Genomic DNA, 20,946 nt, shown 5'->3' with positions numbered 1-20,946 from the left:
TAGTAAACTTTCAATTGTTTCATCCCCACAAAGATATAAAAACATAGCATGGGCACACACCCGACTGTGTGTTTGTGTGCTTGCAGCAATCAGTTCAACGGAGCTATTTATGTCTTGTTTTTGGACATGTATGGAGCTTGTCAGTACAGAGGAATAAGGTAAAAACTTCCAGCAGGTGAACTGAACAGAACTGATCCTCATCATGACATATTAGCTAGAAAGACAATTAATGTGAATATCACTATGACACTAACCACCACCCTACATTTGATTGCACACGAAGTCTACTGACATCGGCCTCTCCCAGCAGGACAGTGTGCCCTGACACACTATAAATAAATAAATAAATAAATAAATACGTAAGTACTCCTTAGTGAATTTTCGGACCTGGCAATTTTTTCCTGAGCCTGGTTCTGCCAGAGGTTTCTTCCTGTTAAAAGGGAGTTTTTCCTTCCCACTGTCACCAAAGTGCTTGTTCATGGGGGTCATATGATTGGTTTGTTGGGTTTTTCTCTGTATGTATAATTATAGGGTCTACCTTACAATGTAAAGTGCCTTGAGGTGACTGTTGTTGTGATTTGGCGCTTTATATAAATAAAATTGAATTGAAATGAATTTAATACTGCTTTTCACTACCATATACATTTACCTTATTCTGTGAACTTCATCTGCCCACATCCATCAGTGAGCCTAAAATATGTTGTTGGCTTGTGGAGAGAAAATTAAAAGTGAAACCCAGAACCTTCATGAACCTTCTTGATGGGAGGTGACAGGGTTAGGCATCATTCCATCATGAAACCCAGTGAGTCTAACTGTGGGTCTTAGTTCAGATGTGAAGCAAAGTTTCAAACTCTTTTCTTTGTTTTTCTTTTTGTGTCTGCAGTGAAGTTGAAACACTGACAATAAGCTAGCCCTCCATAGCAGACTGTTAGTGGCTCATCCACAGTCTCCTGGAGAATCTCAGCTGGCTTTTACTTCACATTTACAGCATCGTCTATTCTCCTCTGTTTGTGTCACCTGGCAAAATTTTGTGTCAGTCTGCGTCTTTGCAGAACTTTATTTATTCATGCCATGCAAAAACTCTGCAAGCTGCAGGTTTAAAGTTAACAAACCAAACAACAAACAACTCTGACTACAAATTTAATATGCACTGTAAAGTTTTTTAACATATCAGCAAACTATGTGGAACATTTTTCATCATGAAATGCATTTTAAATCTGTCATATTTACACATTTAATTAACAAGGGAGACCAAAGAGAAAACCAAAGTTTCAATGTACATCAGAGTTGATATTTGCACAAAATAGCTTGAGGCTTGGGGCAACCGTGGCTCAGGGGGTTGGGAAGCGCATCTGTAACCGGAAGGTCGCCGGTTCGATCCCTGGGCTCTCTGTCCTGGTCGTTGTGTGGGCAAGACACTTTACCCTACCGCCTACTGGTGTTGGCCAGAGGGGTCGATGGTGCGATATGGCAGCCTCGCTTCTGTCAGTCTGCCCCAGGGCAGCTGTGGCTACAGCTGTAGCATGCCTCCACCAGTGTGTGAGAGTGAATGAATAGTGGCATTGTAAAGTGCTTCGGGTGCCTTGAAAAGTGCTATATAAATCCAATCCATTATTGTCTGTTTCTGCTGTGTACTAAAAAAGCACATTTAAATGTCATTCATTATTTTTGTGCAGCCTTATTGTATGGTTGACCCAAAATCAATCATTGCCTTACATGTATAAAATAATATTAAAATAATATTAAAAGCATGGACATGGATAGGCCACAATAATGCACTTTATAGATGTAAAAATAGCTTCCATAGTCTAGAACATTAGATAAGAGCTTTGCTCAAAAACAGATTCAGACATACAGTCGAAGTATGCCTCTGTGTGGTTTCGAGGTAATTATTTCCTCAGATTAGACTGCTGAAAAAACAGAATATACAACTTGTCCGGTCCTGGCAGAACTTAAGGAATAAATCATTGTCTCAAAGAAGATGAATCGCTAACAACACAATCAGACAAACAATCCTGTTTATGCCAAAATTATGTTACATAAGATGTTTTTGTGCATGGTGCAGAACTTTTTTTCCAATTGAAAAACATGGCTGAGTTCACTGTAAGGTAACGAAACTGACACTTTCCTTAAACCTCATATAATACAAAATATAAAACAATTTAAAGAAAAAAAGGCAGGTTTATAAGAATGAGTGTGAAAGTGATTTTAATGGGGAAAAAAAGCTGCACTTCAATATTAATAAAAAAATAACTGCAATGCAACATCCATTTGGTATCTTTTGTGAATCCCTCACAGCTCGCATAAACATTTTGGATTCTTCTTTGGACACTGAAAGAGTAAAATGCTAAATTATCATCTAACACTTGCATGCCTGGTTGACAATGTGGAGTCATAAACTGAAGGGGTTCAACACACAGACACTAGAATTTAGTTCACCAAAACTGAGCCTTTGACCTGTGGCAGTTCACTATATGAACTGTCAGATAACCGACACATTCAGGCGATCAATCAGTGATTTGATTTTGTGGTGGCTAAGCCTATTAGATACATCAGCTACCAACTATCCCTTTTGGTTCCAGCCTCGAGTGATCATTATAAAAACTGCAGTAATTAGCATTTCTGCATTGTCGTGATTTCTGCCCGTTGAGGTTGCTGGTTGTGTTATTACCAGGTCCTGGTGCAGGAACATTGTAGGCCAAAAGAGTAAATAGTCATGTGTCTGTTAACCTGTGTGTCCTGTGTACATTTGTTGTACATTTACAGGAGTTGTATGGACTTCACATCCAATCATCCTGCAGTTAGTTAGCTGGATTCTGATGGGAATTCTTTATGGAAACTTGTTGTTTCTTCTTTAGATAATAACACCTTGATTTAACTTAAAAAGTGAATTGAAGTGGTGCTAATCTTTTTAGCAGTAAACTTTAACAATCTGTATGATTTAATTGAACTGCAGCCTGAATAAAAATGTTTACCTGTTTACCTGCAAATCCACTTTGGTTGCTGGAAATGCTACAACAAAAACTTTCCCCAGTAACCTATTTTGTGTTTATTTAATGTCTAAGTGCTCATACGTGGAGATAAGTGGGACATTTTGCAATGACTCTTCTGGATGATCTGTCACTGATTATGAGTCTTTACTGGTTAACCAGCCTCTGGTGGAAAACGTATTTCTGTTACTTGTCTCTTTATGTTCTTAGAAACATTATTTCAGTCAAAGATAGTGTCAAAAACAAGTTAGTGATGATTAACTACAGTTCATGTCATTATCTTCATATCTTACACAACAGGTCCAGTGTACCATGGGACAAAAACATGTGAGATGATGATGATGATGATGATGAGATAGCCTTTATTTGTCAGTTGCAGGTCTTTTGCCCACACAGCCACAGTCCAGGCGACCTGATTGCGGTACAGATTGTCTTGTTGTCTACATGATGTTTTGCATGTAGCAACATTCGTGTTAAAAACAGGATTAGCTTGCTTTTTGTGAGGTCATAGCAAGAGACTGACTATAGTCGGGGGTGCACATAAGTGGTCCGCAGGTGCGCATTCACTGTCAAAATAAAAGACGCGCAACAAGTTGCAACGCGCGTTTGCGTACATAAGATTTTCTGGAGGAGGACAGACATTTGTTTAGAACTCTTAAAGATGTCGAAGAAGCAAGCTCCTTTACACAGCCTCCAAATAAATGTCAGAAGGAGTCCGAACCGCAAAAGAAGCGCATATTCTCGGAAAAGTGGTTGCAGGAGGTGAGCTGGCTTCAAACAAATGATGAACGCAGAGAGATGTGGTGCAGAATATGCCGTGAAAATCCCACTCTAGCGGACAAAAACAGTGCCTTTTATATGTAGCAAACGCGCGTTGCAACTTCTTATCTGGTGCGCGTCTTTTATTTTGACAGCGAATGCGCACCTGCGGACCACTTATGTGCACCCCTGACTATAGTGTATACAGTGGGCTATATTATGTAACTGTGTCTGTAACTGTGATAAAGCACTGTGTAAAACACACGATACCAATATAAAATCAGCAACTGAATTTAAGCTTTTTTTTATTTGACTACAGAAATTCTAAAAAGAAAAAAAGAAAGAAAAAAAGCAGATGTTCAGATAACCTCCCTGTGAGTAGCACTTGGTGATGGTGGGGAAGAAGAATCCCATTGTCATGGTTCTGAGTCATTTGACCCCGCATTTTGGGTTTTCTTGTGTTTTTGTCATTTTGTATCATGATTTATGTTTAAGATAAGATAAGACACCAAGACAAGACATGCAAGACATAAATGTAACAATTCAACCACTACTATTACTATGTAAGTAATAGATATCTATGAGTATAGAAATGTACACGCACACACACACGTACTAACTAAATATACATATGTATGTACCTGCACACGTCCATACATATAAAAAGGTGCATTATGCATGAAGTGTGTGATGTCCACAATGTCCAGTGACTCATGATGTCATGATTGAGGAGTTATAGAGTCTAACTGCTGTTGGGATGAATGATCTGTGAAAGCACTCCTTCCTGCAGCGAGGGTGTTTCTGTCTGTGACTAAAGGAGCTGCTCAGCATACTAACAGGCTCATGCAGAGGCTGATGTGGGTTGTTCATGATGGGTGTCATCCTCCTCTCACCCACAGCCTTCACAGACTCCAGAGGACATCCCAGCACAGAGCTAGACCTTCACATCAGTTTGTCAGTCCTGCTGACACTCATTCATCAGGCTCAAGAAAAGAGCAGCACAGAGAGACCACAAACAATACACAACTGCATACAGAACAGACAAAAATTAATGACATGACACAGTGGCATATACATTGAAAAGAGTGGGGGGGGAAAAATTTGCTCAACACATCATTGGAAGTCACCAACAGCCTGAGCTTTGGCAGCTAAAACTAAATGCTACTACAGGGTCACCTGTCATGTTTACATATTTTAATCCTAACCTTAACTGAAAAGAGACAAAAAAAAAAAATCAGGATTAAATATCATTGGATTTAGTTGAACAATAAAACAAGGACCTTCTTGTAAGTATCCTCGACCAGCTGATCTACAGTGGAGGGAAATACATATTGATTCCAAATTGAACTCATTGTTTTAGCCACTTAGAATTCTGTGGTAGGTTTATTTTAATAGTAAATGATAGAATGTCAACAAAATATTCAGGATTAGAGATGTAAGAGTTACAAATGAATGCTAATTTATGTAAGATAAATAATTCTTTGATCTTGTACTGACCAGCATGAACTGAAACAAAAGTAAACTGTTCAATAAAAGTTTAATTGGCAGCAACTTCAGCATTAACAGCCAACACTGACAGTTAATTGCACCAGTTCTATGAATAGCACCCAGAACCTCTGACCTGTTTACATCTTGAATGCTGCAAAAACAAAAAGCCACCTAAGAATATCGGCAAGAAGACTGCTAAACTTCACACACTCTTATAGTCTAATAGACATATCCACAAGAAGCATAGTAAAAAAAAACAAAAAAACAATCATATCTGTTGGTCTGATTAATCACAAATGGAACAAAGATGAAATTACTATCAATAATAATTAGTGTGGGGCAACTTGCAAGATTTCCTCTGTTGTTATAGATATCAGAGCAGCTCTGAGGACAGTTACCAAGAAAAATATTTGTAATACATTGTGCTGTGATGGTTTGAAATCCCGGAGGACCCATGTTCAGGCCTTGAGAGAGTGTGATGTGGTAGACGAGGCCAAAATTGAGCAATTTTTGCATCAATTTACTGGTTGCATTTGCTGAAGATGACACAGAGAATACTATCCCAAAACATGGAGATGGAAACTTTAGGCTTTGGGAATGTGTTTGTGCCAGAAGTACAGGGTGACTGCATGACATTAATCACTCAGCCAAGGACTGAAAGTGACTCATGAATAGGTCTTCCAGCAAGACAATAACCCAAATCATACAGGAAGAAGTACAGTAAAGTCATGGAGCACCTTAACCACTGTCTGGGTCTTAGTCCAACAGAAAACCTATAGAGAGAAATGAAGCTCTGTGGTTTCCAAGCAACAACCTTTGAACTAAAAGATTATGAGAAGATCTGAAAAGAGGAGAGGTAGATGTATGCAAACCGCAGGACAAACTGCATGAAATATTTGACAGCTTTGCTTGCCAAGAAAGAGTATTCCACCAAGTGTAAAGTCTTATTTTAAATAGCAGTGTCAAAGATGCATTATATAATCATGTTTTCTTTGTTTTGGCATTCTTAGTATTTGAAAGACTGATTTCAGATATTTTAGCACAAACTAAGACTATTTTTAGATTATTGCTGTTTACAGATATATAGATACATGTAGTTTAGTTGAAGTTTAGTTTTGACTTTTAACTCAATTAAATGCTCATTATTTATTCCTAGCAGGTGTATATGACGTGATGGAGGTGTTGTATCAGCTTGATATAATAATGCTTGATTTTATTCTTTTCAACACTTACAAAATAAAACAATAATAACAAAACCAGATCCGTGAAAAATGAAACAGAACGACGAGTAAGTTTAAATACTTTTATTGTTGTTTCACCTCATTGGGGGCTTAGATTACAACACAAGAGAACCAGGTGATACTAAGTCAGTATAAAAATAAATTAAGGCAAAAATAATACAAAATTCCCTTTTGTGAGACCTGAGCTAACGTAGACTCTGTCTCTGTCATATAATTCGATACGACAATGACAGTAAGATGTGCATTCACAATAAGTTATTATTAAATAGAAGACTTCTGACAATAGGACAATACATTGGAACAACAGAAGAAAAAATATTGCTACTACAAATGAAGATGAAGATGCATGGAAATGTAGCAGTCGTTACTGATATTATCTCGCTGAGATAGTTCTAATGAGCATGGTCAGGAAGGTTTATCTTTACTATTCCTACAGTTTCATGATTTACATTCTCCATGATTTGCATGGATTTTTTGTAATGAACAGCCCAAGCAGATTATAGAATGTCACAGTGGTAATAACCAAATGCTGTAAGGAAAACTGCTCATTTTCTTAAGGATATAAAGGCCTTACTATAAATTAAGACTACGTCAAAGAGATAATCTAGCTATTCATACTATGTTCTATGATTTTAAGATGTTGTTTCCCAGTTACTTAATTTAATTTCCAGAATGTCTTACATGTTATTCTATTATTGCCAACACTGTAGTCTAGAATTACAGACAAATAGTCTGGAGAATTAACCCTACAATTGTTTACAGCTGCTAACATGTGGCTTTTTCCTCTTCACATTTGCTTCACCCTCTGCTGCAGGAGAGCCAGTTGCTGGGCTACCTCATTGGGCAGGTCAGCGTTCACCTGTGTGGTGAAGTATTTCCTGATCTCATCCACCTCCCTCTGCCAGAATTCCTGATCCAGGGAGAACAGCTCATCCAGGTCCACATGTCCCTGAAGGCCCTGGAGATTTAGGGAGTCTCTACAAGGCAGGTAGCCCACTGCTGATGGCATGGCGCCCTCCTCGCCATTCACCCGTCTGAACATCCAGTCCAGAACGCGGATATTTTCACCAAACCCGGGCCAAAGAAAGCCGGCAGTGGGGCTCTTGCGGAACCAGTTGACATGGAAGATCTTAGGAAGCTTGGCACCGGGGCGATCAGCCATGCTCAGCCAGTGAGAGAGATACTGGCCAAAGTTGTAGCCAAAGAAGGGGCGCATAGCGAAGGGGTCATGCATTATTACTTTGCCTGGAAGAAAAAGTAATTAGAGATTTGTCAGTACACTGTATGTTAACGTGAATGACATTCATGTGTTATTTGTTGTCATTCAAGAATTCTGAAAGTGGTTTTTTCTTTGCAGAATTTCAGATTAAATTGTCGCTAGTCTAAAACAATTTGTAGAATATTAGGCAAAAGTCAAAATGATCATCTAAGAAACTCCTTAAACATCCACTGATTGTCTTTCATACCAAAAAAGGACACTATCGTATGCTGACCTTTGTGTTCGGCTGCAGCAGTGGCCTCTGACCTCATGGCAGCGCCAACAAACACACCATGCTGCCAGTCAAAAGCTTCATACACAAGGGGAACACCTGAAAATAAGCAGATTCATTATCCAGTTATTTTCTGAGAAGTATTTATGTATTATTTTTATTTCATGTATTTAATCAAAGGGCAACTGGTGTATTCATTTCCATCTTTTGTAGTCTCTTCTCACCCTCTGGTCTACGCCCACCAAAAATGATGGCCTCTATTGGCACTCCCTCTGGAGACTCCCACTGTGGGTCAATAATGGGACACTGTCTTGCCGGAGTGCAAAAACGAGAATTGGGATGAGCACAGGGCTCGCCTACGAAGAAGAAGAAGAAAAAAGAAAGAAACTAAGAACTTTTTACTTTTATGACACTCACACACTTCTTCTCAGTTTTAAAGTATATGATCTTTCTGTTATTTATCCCTATTTTTTATAATATAATCTTGTACTCTGAAATTATTTGGGTCTAACAATTAAAGATTAAAAGCTTTTTTTCTTGTTATGAGACATTTGAAAATTGCTTTCGTTACACTTCTGTTTCCACCTTAAATACTGGTTTTAAATCTTAGACATCTTGTAGTCTTGCTTCTTTTTCTTCTTTTGTGAGCTGTTGCTTAAAATCAAAGAGCTGCTTACCATCTTCTGAGCGCCAAGGTTTGTTCTTCCAGGATGTGATGGTAACTCCCTCGGGCAGTGACTGGTCCATTCCCTCCCAGTACACACCACCGTCACTTGTCTCTGCAACATTTGTGAATATGGTGTTCTTGATGATTGTTGCCATTGCATTGGGGTTGGTCTTGGCTGAGGTGCCGGGTGCAACGCCAAAAAAGCCATTCTCTGGGTTAATGGCTCTGAGGTTTCCTACAACCAGGGTGAACACACAAATTAGAAATGTTAAAGTCCGCTGTACTGGATTTATGACATTTTTGACATTTGTACATCCTTGAAGACCTTTAAAAAGACATCCTTCCTTTACCTTGGTCATCAAACTTCATCCATGCAATGTCATCTCCCACACATTCAACCTTCCAACCAGGCAGCGTGGGGCAGAGCATGGCCAGGTTTGTTTTTCCACAGGCGCTGGGGAAGGCTGCTGCCATGTACTTCTTCTCTCCAGCAGGGTTGGTGACGCCCAGGATCTGAACACAGGAAATATTTGAGATAAGATAAGATAAAACTTTATTAATCCCTCAGGTGGGTTCCTCTGGGAAATTCGGAAATTTAGTTTGATGAAAATGAACAGAATGTGGATGAATCCAAAATTTAAGTGACAGTCTCATTTTCATTTCTTACCAGCATATGTTCGGCCAGCCAGCCTTCCTCTTTAGCAATGCGTGAGGCAATGCGAAGGGCAAAACACTTCTTTCCCAGCAAAGAGTTTCCTCCGTAACCACTTCCAAATGAGATAATTTGTCGGCGGTCTGGGATGTGAGCGACTAGTGTCAGCTCAGGGTTGCAGGGCCAGTTATTCACCAGAGGCTCTGAAAGACAAATTAGTACATTTGTTCATTTCAGTGGTCTATTAGCAGTTTTGTGGCAAAAGCGCTATTGTGTAACTAAAATATAAGTGAAAATATTATTGAGCAACAGTAATCAGAGGAGTAACTGATTCATACTCATAGTAAAACAGTAGCAATATGCAGTAGTCCTCCATATTGCTACTGTGCCCCCCGCCCCCCCCCCCCGCCCCCCCCCCCCCCCCCCCCCCGTATAGCTGCAAGAGAATGAATCGATCAGTTTTTGACATACTTTTGAGTGGCAGAGGACAGCCGACAGAGTGCAGACAGCGGACAAATTCTCCAGTCCCCAGGGCGGTCAGAACAGCTTTCCCCATACGAGTCATCACCCTCATACTGGCCACCACGTAGGGAGAGTCTGTCAGCTGTACTCCAATCTTAGAGAGAGGGGAACCTACTGGACCCATGCTGAAGGGAATCACGTACATGGTCCTACCTGAGGATAGATACAGACAGGGATGTTCTTATTATTATGTTATTTCAATATTATTTTAAGGTTTTTGGTATTTGAGACATTCAGACAGTCAGGAAAAGAAGAAAATTTGCCTCCAGCTCATTTAAACACTTTAAAGGCAGTGTAACTTGTAAAAATAATCTCCGATAGTGTTTCTTCTTTCTAAAAAGTACCTGCTGCACTGTGGATATACTTGTCTAGATTCTCAATGCGGTCCCGGAAAGGGGAAAAAATGTATTCATTTAGTCAGTGTACTATTGATGAGTGAAAACTTTTGATTTCTCAAGTTTTTCTAGTCCTATATTTGAGTTAAGAACTGATAGCATTTATGAAACACGTTCGTCTCTGGTACCTCTCATGCAGCCGGGGAACCGCTGAGCCATGGCTTTGTCGAACTCTTCTGGGGGCATCCAGCGGCCCAGCTGGCTGATTCCACCTCCTAGTGGAGTGGGCACTGTGTCCTTCTGTTCCTGGGTAACAATAACTGTCTTACTCTCCACACGAGCCACATCCCTCGGGTCCGTTCTGGCCAACCAGCTGCAGGAAGAGGGAGAAGAAAAGGAAGTGCACAAATATTGAAAACTTTAGGACTTTTGTTTTAAATTTTAATTTGTTGTACTTTATTTTAAAGTAGGCAACGATTTTAAAATCTCCTAAAGCAGCCACAAATCAATATAATAATAATCAATATGTCTTCTTGATATCAGCTGGTAAAATTGAATGGTGTGATTGAGCTACCTAGACCTACTGGTTTGTCAAGAAGTAGAAATTTTCCAGGCATGTTTTATATTTAAACAGCTGCTGATGACAGAATGATGTGTGTTGTAATTATCAACAGCAACAACCCTGGGCATCTCCCAGCTGCACCAAAGCACCACTGTCCCAGCTACAAAAACAATCCAAGCTATATTCAAGAAATTTAAAGCTATCGTTAGCAATAATTTCTTCTGTTTTTCAATTTGAAACCCTCACTCACATAAAAAAATAACTAACTAAATAACTAAATAAGTCTCTTAAAAAAAGAAAGCCTTCCATAAACCACTGAGTGTAACAAACATACCAGTTCTCATATTTGGTGAGCTTCTTGATCATCCCCTGTTCCTCCAGCTGGGTCAGGATGGCAAGGTTCTCCTCGTCTGAGCCATCACAGATGTGAATGGACTCTGGCTGGCACAGGGTCATATTGGTCTCCAAAAACTCCCTTACAGCTGGACTGAGGGCACTGAGATCACCCTGCAGGATCCTGGGACCACTCTGGTTCTGGGACGGGATCTGAGGAGGCATGGTGAAGGTTCTGGAGAGAGCGTGAGCTGATAGACTGAGGGGAAAAGGTGACAGGAAGTCTGGAAAGAAAGATTTAAGTGGGGGTTTGAAAAGGAAAGGGGAAAAAGGAAGATGGTAGAAGAATGTTGGAATTGAATAATATGGGTGAATAATATGGTGACAAGGAAGAGGAAAAATATAAAAGGAGGATAAAGTTTCGGAAATAAAGACATAAATGAGGACAGACCAAGAAGAATGAAAAAAAAAGAATGAAGCAGAAAAATGGTCAAGGTGGAGTAAAATTTGGGATAAAAGAGAGACATGGGGGGGAAAAAGAATTTTAAAAAAGTCAGTTTTGTGCATACATATTCTCAAAAAAAAAGTGCTCCACTGCTGCAACATCAAGAAATCAAACTCTGGGTGATGCAACAGCATCCTTGTGCAGATACCTCTCATTCTGCAGTGATCCTCACATTACTTTGCCTCATATTATTTTACCCTCCTCACTTTAAACATGAGCCCCACTGAAAAGAAAGAGCAGTAGGTTACCTTCAGTAGTTTGCCTGGAGTGCAGAGCCTTTAGCTTGGTCTCATCTGCTGAGGTGTCCCTGTTGCCTGTTTGCAGGAGAGTTGAGGACTGTTTCTCCTTCTTGGTCAGTTGTATCTCCTATGGAGAGCTTTGTCCTTTTTATACCCTGGGATGTCTCGCAAGACAAGGGAGGGAGTGGGGAGGGGTGGGGGGTGGGGGTTTAGAATGGGGGAGGGAGAGGGTGAGGAGGTGTGTCAGGGAGGAGGGGTGGTGGGGGGGTTGGCCCTTGCGTTAGCTGGGTGAACCTGTTGTTCCCTGCAGATGTGAAAAACACAGTGTGTAACAGGCTGCTGGTGAATCATTACTCAGCAGCAGCACGTAATGTCGTCTTTGAATAACCGGTTCCCTCCGCCGCTGATCGCTGATAGCTGGCTCAGATATGAAAGAGAGGCAGGTAGCTATGCTTTCACTGCTGTGGCTGTCTCTCCCTCTGTCTCTCTTTCTGAGTAACACATGTTTTTGGAGGGAAAACTCAAGGGGAGACCGCCTGGACAAATGCATTTTTCTTTTAGAATGATAACAGTTCGTCTCTTACCATCCAATCAAAAAGAAGGCTGAGACAATAGCACAAGATTTCAATCTTAAAATTCTGAAATAAACAGTAATATATGCTCACATAGTTTTCAGCATTTTGTAGTGTAAAATAAACTTTTGCCCTGAAGCAGCAAAGCAAATCCAATTGATATAGTCTCTAATTCAGGCTGCCGCTGCCAGTGTGGTAACCTCCTGTGACGATTGCAGCAGTTGAACTTTGGCCTACTTTACTCGATGATGTAAGTTCAGGGTTCAGTGTTGCCAGAACTATGTGTGACGGGGGCTCCTTGGCTGGCCTCCTTTTATTGGCTGTCAGGCGAAGGCTTGCCTTTGTGGGATCAATGGTGGGTCACTGGAACATGCGCCCGTGTGCGCAGTTCAGAGGAACTGCTGAATAAAGTCATCGACACTTAATGATAAGAGGTAAAAGCACATGTTGGAGATAAGCTCAAGGCATTTGTAAAAGTTGTAGCAACAGTTAAAGAAGTAATAAAGGCATATGTTTCAGCATAATTTTAATGACTGTCCAATTGCCACATGACAGAACGGCAGCTCTCCATGAGCTGGAGGGTTTTCTTCATTCTGCTGCTTAAGACACTGGTATGCTACATGTCTTTAGGAATAAACTGCGTTTTAATGCACCCTCTTTTTCAAGTTAAGTTTACTTTTGAGCTTTAGTAACAAAAAGAGGTTTAAAAACATATGATCAAAACCAGAGTTGCACAAATGAATGCAAATTAAACTAAATTATTCAAAGGTCAAAAGTCGTTATTTGTAAAGGAAGGGAACAAATCTGAAAAATTGTGAAATATCTGAGAAGCAACTGTGACTGTGTAACATGTGGGAAATGGGAGAAGCTTTGTTTTGTTAATAATAATAATATATTCTTTTAAAGTATTGAATATTCTAGTCCATTAGTAATTTTTCAGCTAAGGTTTTCTAATATTTCATTAAAGTGTGGTAAACAACGCAAAATGGACAGATCACAAATCAAAGAAAAATCACTGATATACTTTTACTTATTACTTATTACTTATACATGTGGCAGACGTTTCAAATGATGAGGAGCTATAACAGCTTGTTTCAAGCAGAGGATGAACTGAGGGGCTACAGTAAATCATACAAAACAGCATAAACATATAAATTTGGAAACGATAGGGCGCATTCAAATTAAGGGATGTGGGAAAGTATCAGCAAAGGTCCACTACAAGTACAGTTTCTGGAATTGATTTCTCCAAATCAAATTTCAGTGAGCCCTCATTCCCTATGGATGAGGGCATTATTGTCCTGGAAAAGACCACTCCCATCAGTATAGATGTGTTTGCAAATGTTATTACTCAGAACCACTTTGCATTGATTTGCACAGTTCCTTTCCTGTAAGGCAGGGGTGTCAAACATAAACTGAGATCTACTGTTAAAATTGCACTTCTTTATATTATTTAAAGACATCTCATGTAGTTACACACTGACAGAAAGTAGAGTTTCACTCAGCTTGATTATTCTGAATCCAAAATGAATGATGTTAAAACGACCCAATGGCACATAGGACAACTTTGTACAACAGGTCTCATTATCCTCATTGCCAGCCAGGAGTGAGATTTGGAAAAAAATATTGCATTTTTACTTTAATTTAATATAATCTATGAATTATAACAAAATTTTAGCTTGAAGTAGAAAAACAACATCTCTGAAATGTCTGCATCTGTATTAGACTGACTAACAAAAAGCACCAGAAGGCTCTACAGTAACTGTGCTACAGTTCAAAAAGGTAACAGTTGGTAGGCAATGATATAGCTTGGTCACAGTACAGGGACAAGCTTAATAACAGTGACAATAAGACTGGCTTGGATTGTTTGCAGTGTACACAGGTTCAGCTTGTATAAGTGTGCAGTCTCATAGGAGTCTAATCCTGTGAATAATTAATAACAGCTTATGAGTCTAAAGCTTGTAAAACCACCTTTAGCACCAATGATTAGAAGTAATAATTTTCTTCATGACTTTAGCAGTCTCTCACACCACTGAATTCTGAAGTTAGTGGGCATTCATTTCTGCACGGCTCTTTTAAGGTCCAGACACAGCATTCTGTTGTAGATTTGCTGGTCTTCTTCGGATTGTTGTCCTAACTAAACATTAGCTGTTGGACAGATGGTCTCAGATTTGATTTTCTGCAATACTTCATGGTTGACTCAATGACCACAAGGGGCTATGATTCCTATGTAGTATGGCTACAGATCTTGCCCCAATCTTCACCTTTTCGCCACCCTACTGACAGATGCTGGTGGTGATACGCTAATATGCTATTATTTTTGTGGCTGTGCATTATGTCCAAACCTGTCCACTTTGATCCAAAAGATATTGTTCCAGAACCTTTGCAAACTGCAGATTGGTAATACATTTAAACAAGATGTATTTGTTTAATATTTGTTAATTTGTAATATTATGAACGTTAACATGACCTGTAAGGTTTGAGGTGTAGCTCTTGGGTTTTTTGCAGTTTGACCATTAAGCATTGCACCATCTGACCTTGATCAGTTAATCAAGCACATTTGATTAGCTCTACAGACCCTATAGAGTCCTGTGAAAAATTATTGCAACAATTTGTTAAACTAATAAAGTATAATTGTACTTGTACTGGTAGTAGCTCTAGTATTAACCCACTTTCCTCCTACAGAAGGAGTACCATCATCATTGATAGGAAAAGGCAAGTAGTAGTGGTTATAGCAATTGTAGCTAAACTTAGTACTTGTTGTAGTACTGATAGGAGTGGAGTGCTACTTTTAGTGTAGATATTGTCTCTAAATATAACTGAATGCATGATAGTGTTGCAATTAAGGGGGGATATTTTCCTGAACATGGTTTGTGGAGCCAAGTGGACAAATGTCAGTACATCTGAGCAGTTATATAGAAACAGCAGTGAACAGGAGTAACCTCACACAGGGTCCGACTGAAGGTTGAAGACAACAAGATGTAATAAAAAGGAAACTCCTCGACAATGGCCCTTAAAGTTGTGTAACACCTGCAGCTCAAGTGTTTCATGAACAATATGTTCAGTTATTCAAGAACTGTCAGCTGTCATAAAACAAAAATACCCAGAGGATCTTCAACTTTAATGACGCTCATATTATCAGCACAGCTCAAACCGAATGGAATCTGAACAAAACTGCAGCAACGGGATGTAAGTGAATGGAAGCTAATATTGTCAGATCTTAACAAAACTACATTTTGAACTAATTAAACACAACTCTACTGCATAATATGTTTCTCCTGAGTATTTGTTAACATGTTCATGCTGCGAACTTAAAAAAATGATAATGTGTCAGAACTGCTTCCAGCTTGTGCTATATGCTCCAATAGGTCAAGAAAATCATTTAATGCTGCTTTAACATAATGCAAACAAACATTCATGCATCTTATCTTTTGTATGTGAACAGATGACAGATACTTCTTTAGGATGATAAGTTGTCACCTTGCAACGGGAGCGAAAACTAGTTCATTTACACATCAAGAAATCAATGAGGAACCTGTTTATTCATTTGAAGTGATTTAGGTTTGGGGCTAAATGTTTTCCAGGTCCCTTGTATATATTTGGCTCCTCCTCCATGTTGCCAGATGTTTGCAGTGGGTGATAGGTGCTGCTGCAGGCCTGCAAGTTTGGCATCTTTTATTTCAAAGCTATGGTGTTGTCAGTGTGGAGTTTGGCTTTGTCTTGCTAAAAGCTCACCTTTACAGAAAAATATGTCATCTGGATTTTTGAAGCAGTTATTGCTTTCAAAATATCTTTCTATATAATTTTGTATTAATGGGACCTTCACAGATGTGGAAGTTACCCATACCACCTGTAATAATACACTTCCATATCATCACAGATGCTGGCTTTTCAACTGTGTGCTGGTAACAAGCTTGATGAGCCCTCTCCTCATTAGCTCAGAGGACATGGTGTCAAAAATAACTTCAGATTTTAATTGCTCAGAATAATTTTACCCTTTTCCAAGTCCATTCGGACTGAGCTCAGACCCAGAGTAGATGGCAGCTTTGCTGGATCGTGTCTATGTATGTATTTTTCTTTGCATGGTAGACTTTAATTTGCACTTTGGGCAATAGTGACAAGCTACCCGCTGACAGTGGTCTTCACATGTCTTCCTGAACCCATTGCAGTGCTTTCCTTTACTATTTATTCTGTCAAATAATTTTTAAATATAAGATTTAAATCTTCATTCTATTTCAAACAGTATCCAGAATTATTTTTGTCTTGAGGGGAAGGTCCCAGCTCTTAGGGCAAATGTGACCTCAGAATTTATCTTTGAGGAAAAATTCTCAATACAATAAACAATAGTTTAGTGTAAACTGAAGATGTCCTTTAATACACTACAGATCCCAACCTACCTAAGAGGGCAAAGCTTTCTAAAGCTTTTATCTCCTGATGTATTATTATAGATACAGGGATACCTTCACTGTCAAAATAGTCATTCAATTCAATTCAATTCAATTCCATTTTATTTATATAGCGCCAAATCACAACAAAAGTCGCCTCAAGGCGCTTTATATTGTACAGTATATCCTATAATAATAGATACAGAGAAAAACCCAACAATTATATGACCCCCTATGAACAAGCACTTTGGCGACAGTGGGAAGGAAAAACTCCCTTTTAACAGGAAGAAACCTCCGGCAGAACCAGGCTCAGGGAGGGGCGGCCATCTGCTGCGACCGGTTGGGGTGAGAGAAGGAAAACAGGATAAAGACATGCTGTGGAAGAGAGACAGATGTTAATAACAGGTACGATTCAATGCAGAGAGGTCTGTTAACACATAGTGAGCGAGAAAGGTGACTGGAAAGGAAAAACTCAATGCATCATGGGAATCCCCCCGGCAGCCTACGTCTATTGCAGCATAACTAAGGGAGGATTCAGGGTCACCTGGTTCAGCCCTAACTATATGCTTTAGCAAAAAGGAAAGTTTTAAGCCTAATCTTAAAAGTAGAGATACTGTCTGTCTCCCGAATCCAAACTGGGAGCTGGTTCCACAGAAGAGGGGCCTGAAAACTGAAGGCTCTGCCTCCCATTCTACTTTTAAATACTCTGGGAACAACAAGTAGGCCTGCTTTGCCTGCACTGAGGAACAAATTGCAGTCATAAAAACTGCAATTTGTTTCTCACTGATTATGAAGCACTTCATTGAACACATTAGTCAAACAAGTCTAATTAACCAATAAATGTATATAAATACTCGAATTTTAGACAGATGAATTTTAAATACTGCAGAGTGGAATATCATAAATGGAAACTGCCACAGTGAGATGAGAAAAGCTTCAGGCAATGGCCATTTATGATTCATGACTAGCTGGTTCCATCACATCGAGGTAAACTTTACCATTAACAGCTTGGCTCAAGATGATTAATCCCTTCCTTATGAAGGAAAAAAAAACTGTATATGGCTGGTCTAGGTTTCCAGCATTTAATAGTTACGAGTGCTGCTGCACTGACATTTATAGACTGTCACAATTCACCACTGGTTTATACAGTGAAAAACATGGTAGGTTTAAGTGAGTAATGTGAGTAATGTGAGAACTTACAATACCTTTGGAGTGACATAGAGACAGAGAGAGAGAGAGAGAGAGATAAAGAGAGAGAGAAGCAGTCTGTTTATGAGCTTTCTGGGACAAGAACACTGATAGTGCTGCACCGACTGTATTCATCAATAACAGCGACTTGGTGAACAGCTGACACTGTTATTTTTCAGAGGTCTCTGTGTGTCTCTGACCAGTGCCTGTACAATGTTTTAAATAAATGAGAGACCTTTATTTTCTAACTCATTTCCTCACCTTGCAAAACAAATGCATGTTCAGCAGATCACCGTTTCACTTTACAGTACCTGGTTTCTGTTTTTGCTCAAGTTAAAAGCCAGCAACAAAACTTGGGTGGAAAGGATGAAAAGGCTGTGATTGTGGAAAATTTCTTTCTTTACAATCAAAAACTCAGATGTTTTGTGCCACTATCAGCATGAGGTGGCTGGGTTGCTTACAAGTGCAAACATCACTGAACACAATGTCTTTGAGCTATTATGTCATCATCTATGCAACAAGAGTATACAGTGTATATATCATGGAAACATTCACTAACAGGGAAAATTGGCACAAACAGATATGCTATCTCCAGTTTTGCCTGTGGTGTGGTTGGCAGCGTGCTAACTGGTGAAGACAGTCAACACCTCATATCAGATATCCTGCTCACATTTGCCATGTGTTCCACCAAAATGAGAGACTGCAGGTTGTTTTTAGGTGCTTTTCTACTATTAGCAAAGATCTACACTAACAAAGCAAAAATAAATTAATAAATGTCCCAGTTTTTAACTCTAGCCCTGCAGTAGACTGGGTGTTCCCTGCCTTTCGATCTATGGAAACTGAGAGGCCTCCAACCCTGAATAACACAAGGGGTTAGAAAAACAGCTGGCTGGTTTAACTAATATATGTGTGTGTGTATATATATATATAGTTAATATATGTCACTGAGTGGTGAGAGAATGAAAGTGATTGAATAGTTTTATCTGTAAAGAAAGAAGGTCCAGATAAGGCAGGATGGATTTATGAGCTACAGACAGCTAATCAGTTGAAAAGACCAGTGACTTAAAGATCAAATCAAATACCTTCTGATGGCTGAGCACTGCAGCATTGCTGCAGGAATAGCAAATGAGCTAAAAAGAGAAAATGAACAAAAACTGCAAAGACCAAAGTGAAAAAGGTGAGTTTTCCTAATAAACATAGCTTACAAAAGGACACATTTACATAGTATTACTACTCGTCCTGCAGTGCAGATATCAGAAGTATTTAGCTGAAATCAGGTACCAAGTAGAATGACCTAAATCAAGCATTTTGATTGCTGGGAATGATGTTTGTATATTTCTGGTGATCAACAAAATGTCTTTTCTGTCTTTTCACCAAAGAGACTACAAAAAAGATACATAATAAATCATTTGTAAAACGCAAGAAAGACCTTTGCAAGTTAAAATTTCTAAAAGGATCTGTTGGGTGGCATGTGTCAAAGGTGTGTCAAAGGTGTGTCAGAGCGTCACCAGAGTGACAGCAGCCGATAGAAAACAGACTGAAATGTGTCATTCAGGCTCGGTCTGAACTGTTCAGTGCGTGAGTCGAACTCTACAGCAAACAGCAGCTGCATCAGAGGGGGTTAAAGTACCAAGTGCACTGACGTAAAGGCACACACCCGATAGCACTGGGGGTCTTTGTTGAGAAAACACTATTTGTCAAAGGTGCAGTAATGAGTGACAACAGAGAAGATTTTGGAAAAGATATTCAAATTAAATGGTCATTTCCAGGTATAGAGAAAAGGCCTTCTGTAATGCCTCCTGTATGACTTTGTATTATTTTTGTATGAATTTGTAGTGAGGGTGTCAAGCATACTGGCCTCAGACCAGAGTCAAGCAGCTACAGGGTTGATTTCAGCCCATTGGATGGCTTAGCAAAGTGGGACCCTGTCCTGGACCTCTGATTTACTTCTTTGGAATTATGAGATACTTATGTTCAAGTTCTTGAGTGCCTTTAAACTTCGTTATTTCTATTTCTTGGTCCTTGTTTGATTATGTTAGTTCCTCTTTTCCCTGTCCAGTCTGTGCCAGTCTCATCTTTGTCTTGCACAATGTATCCCTTCCTGTTCCCATAATTATCTGTGTTTTATCCTTCTGTCTCCCCCTCTTTCCCGTCTCTGTCTTAAGTTTGTATGTCTTAGTCACTTCCTATTTTATTTTGACAGTTCCTTGTCTTGTGTGAATCACGCTCAGTTTTGTTTCCCCTGTTTCGTCAGTTAGATTTTGTTCAGCTGAGTTCACAGGTGTGTTCACACTGCCCACAATTCCCTCCTGTGTATATATTATCTGCTTTCGGTTCTTTGTAGTCTCCACTCAGATGGTGTGTGAATGGCTGTCTATTAAGCCTTAAGTCAGTTTTGATATTTCGATATTACATCACCATTTCGAAAATTAAATTCAATTCAATTCAATTCAATTCAATTTTATTTATATAGCGCCAAATCACAACAAAAGTCGCCTCAAGGCGCTTCATAGATACAGAGAAAAACCCAACAATCATATGACCCCCTATGAGCAAGCACTTTGGCGACAGTGGGAAGGAAAAACTCCCTTTTAACAGGAAGAAACCTCCGGCAGAACCAGGCTCAGGGAGGGGCGGCCATCTGCTGCGACCGGTTGGGGTGAGAGAAGGAAGACAGGATAAAGACATGCTGTGGAAGAGAGACAGAGGTTAATAACAGATATGATTCAATGCAGAGAGGTCTATTAATACATAGTGAGTGAGAAAGGTGACTGGAAAGGAAAAACTCAATGCATCATGGGAATCCCCCGGCAGCCTACATCTATTGCAGCATAACAAAGGGAGGATTCAGGGTCACCTGGTCCAGCCCTAACTATATGCTTTAGAAAAAAGGAAAGTTTTAAGCCTAATCTTAAAAGTAGAGATAGTGTCTGTCTCCCGAATCCAAACTGGAAGCTGGTTCCACAGAAGAGGGGCCTGAAAACTGAAGGCTCTCCCTCCCATTCTACTTTTAAATACTCT

The 20,946-nt window shown here is 39.6% G+C and overlaps 1 protein-coding gene across 1 annotated transcript; it reads right to left on the bottom strand.

Moving 5' to 3' along the window:
* Positions 1-6,526: 6,526 nt before the first annotated feature.
* On the bottom strand, positions 6,527-11,891 carry pck1 (phosphoenolpyruvate carboxykinase 1 (soluble)). The gene is made up of 10 exons (XM_085274664.1): positions 11,793-11,891; positions 11,041-11,323; positions 10,333-10,517; positions 9,759-9,962; positions 9,303-9,490; positions 8,986-9,148; positions 8,646-8,870; positions 8,193-8,324; positions 7,972-8,067; positions 6,527-7,723 (listed from the first exon to the last, which is right to left on the bottom strand). The coding sequence occupies exons 2-10, from the start codon at positions 11,262-11,264 to the stop codon at positions 7,266-7,268; spliced, it is 1,875 nt and encodes a 624-aa protein (XP_085130790.1). The 5' UTR covers positions 11,265-11,323; positions 11,793-11,891; the 3' UTR covers positions 6,527-7,265.
* Between the last annotated feature and the right edge of the window lie 9,055 nt (positions 11,892-20,946).

The sequence above is a fragment of the Mchenga conophoros genome, linkage group LG5 (assembly GCF_057382185.1).
Source record: "Mchenga conophoros isolate Kocher_MC1m ecotype Shallow Benthic linkage group LG5, M_conophoros_male_GT1.1, whole genome shotgun sequence".
NCBI lineage: Eukaryota > Metazoa > Chordata > Actinopteri > Cichliformes > Cichlidae > Mchenga > Mchenga conophoros.
The sequence above is the reverse complement of the archived record's forward strand: the minus strand, read 5'-3'. Positions and strand labels throughout refer to the sequence as shown.

Coding starts and splice junctions, on each gene's coding strand:
- pck1 (XM_085274664.1), bottom strand. CDS start 11,264: ATGCCTCCTCAGATCCCGTCCCAGAACCAGAGTGGTCCCAGGATCCTG. Junction 9,491..9,758: donor CTGTCCTCTGCCACTCAAAA/GTATGTCAAAAA, acceptor TTTGTCTTTCAG/AGCCTCTGGTGAATAACTGG. Junction 7,724..7,971: donor TGCTGCAGCCGAACACAAAG/GTCAGCATACGA, acceptor TTTTTCTTCCAG/GCAAAGTAATAATGCATGAC.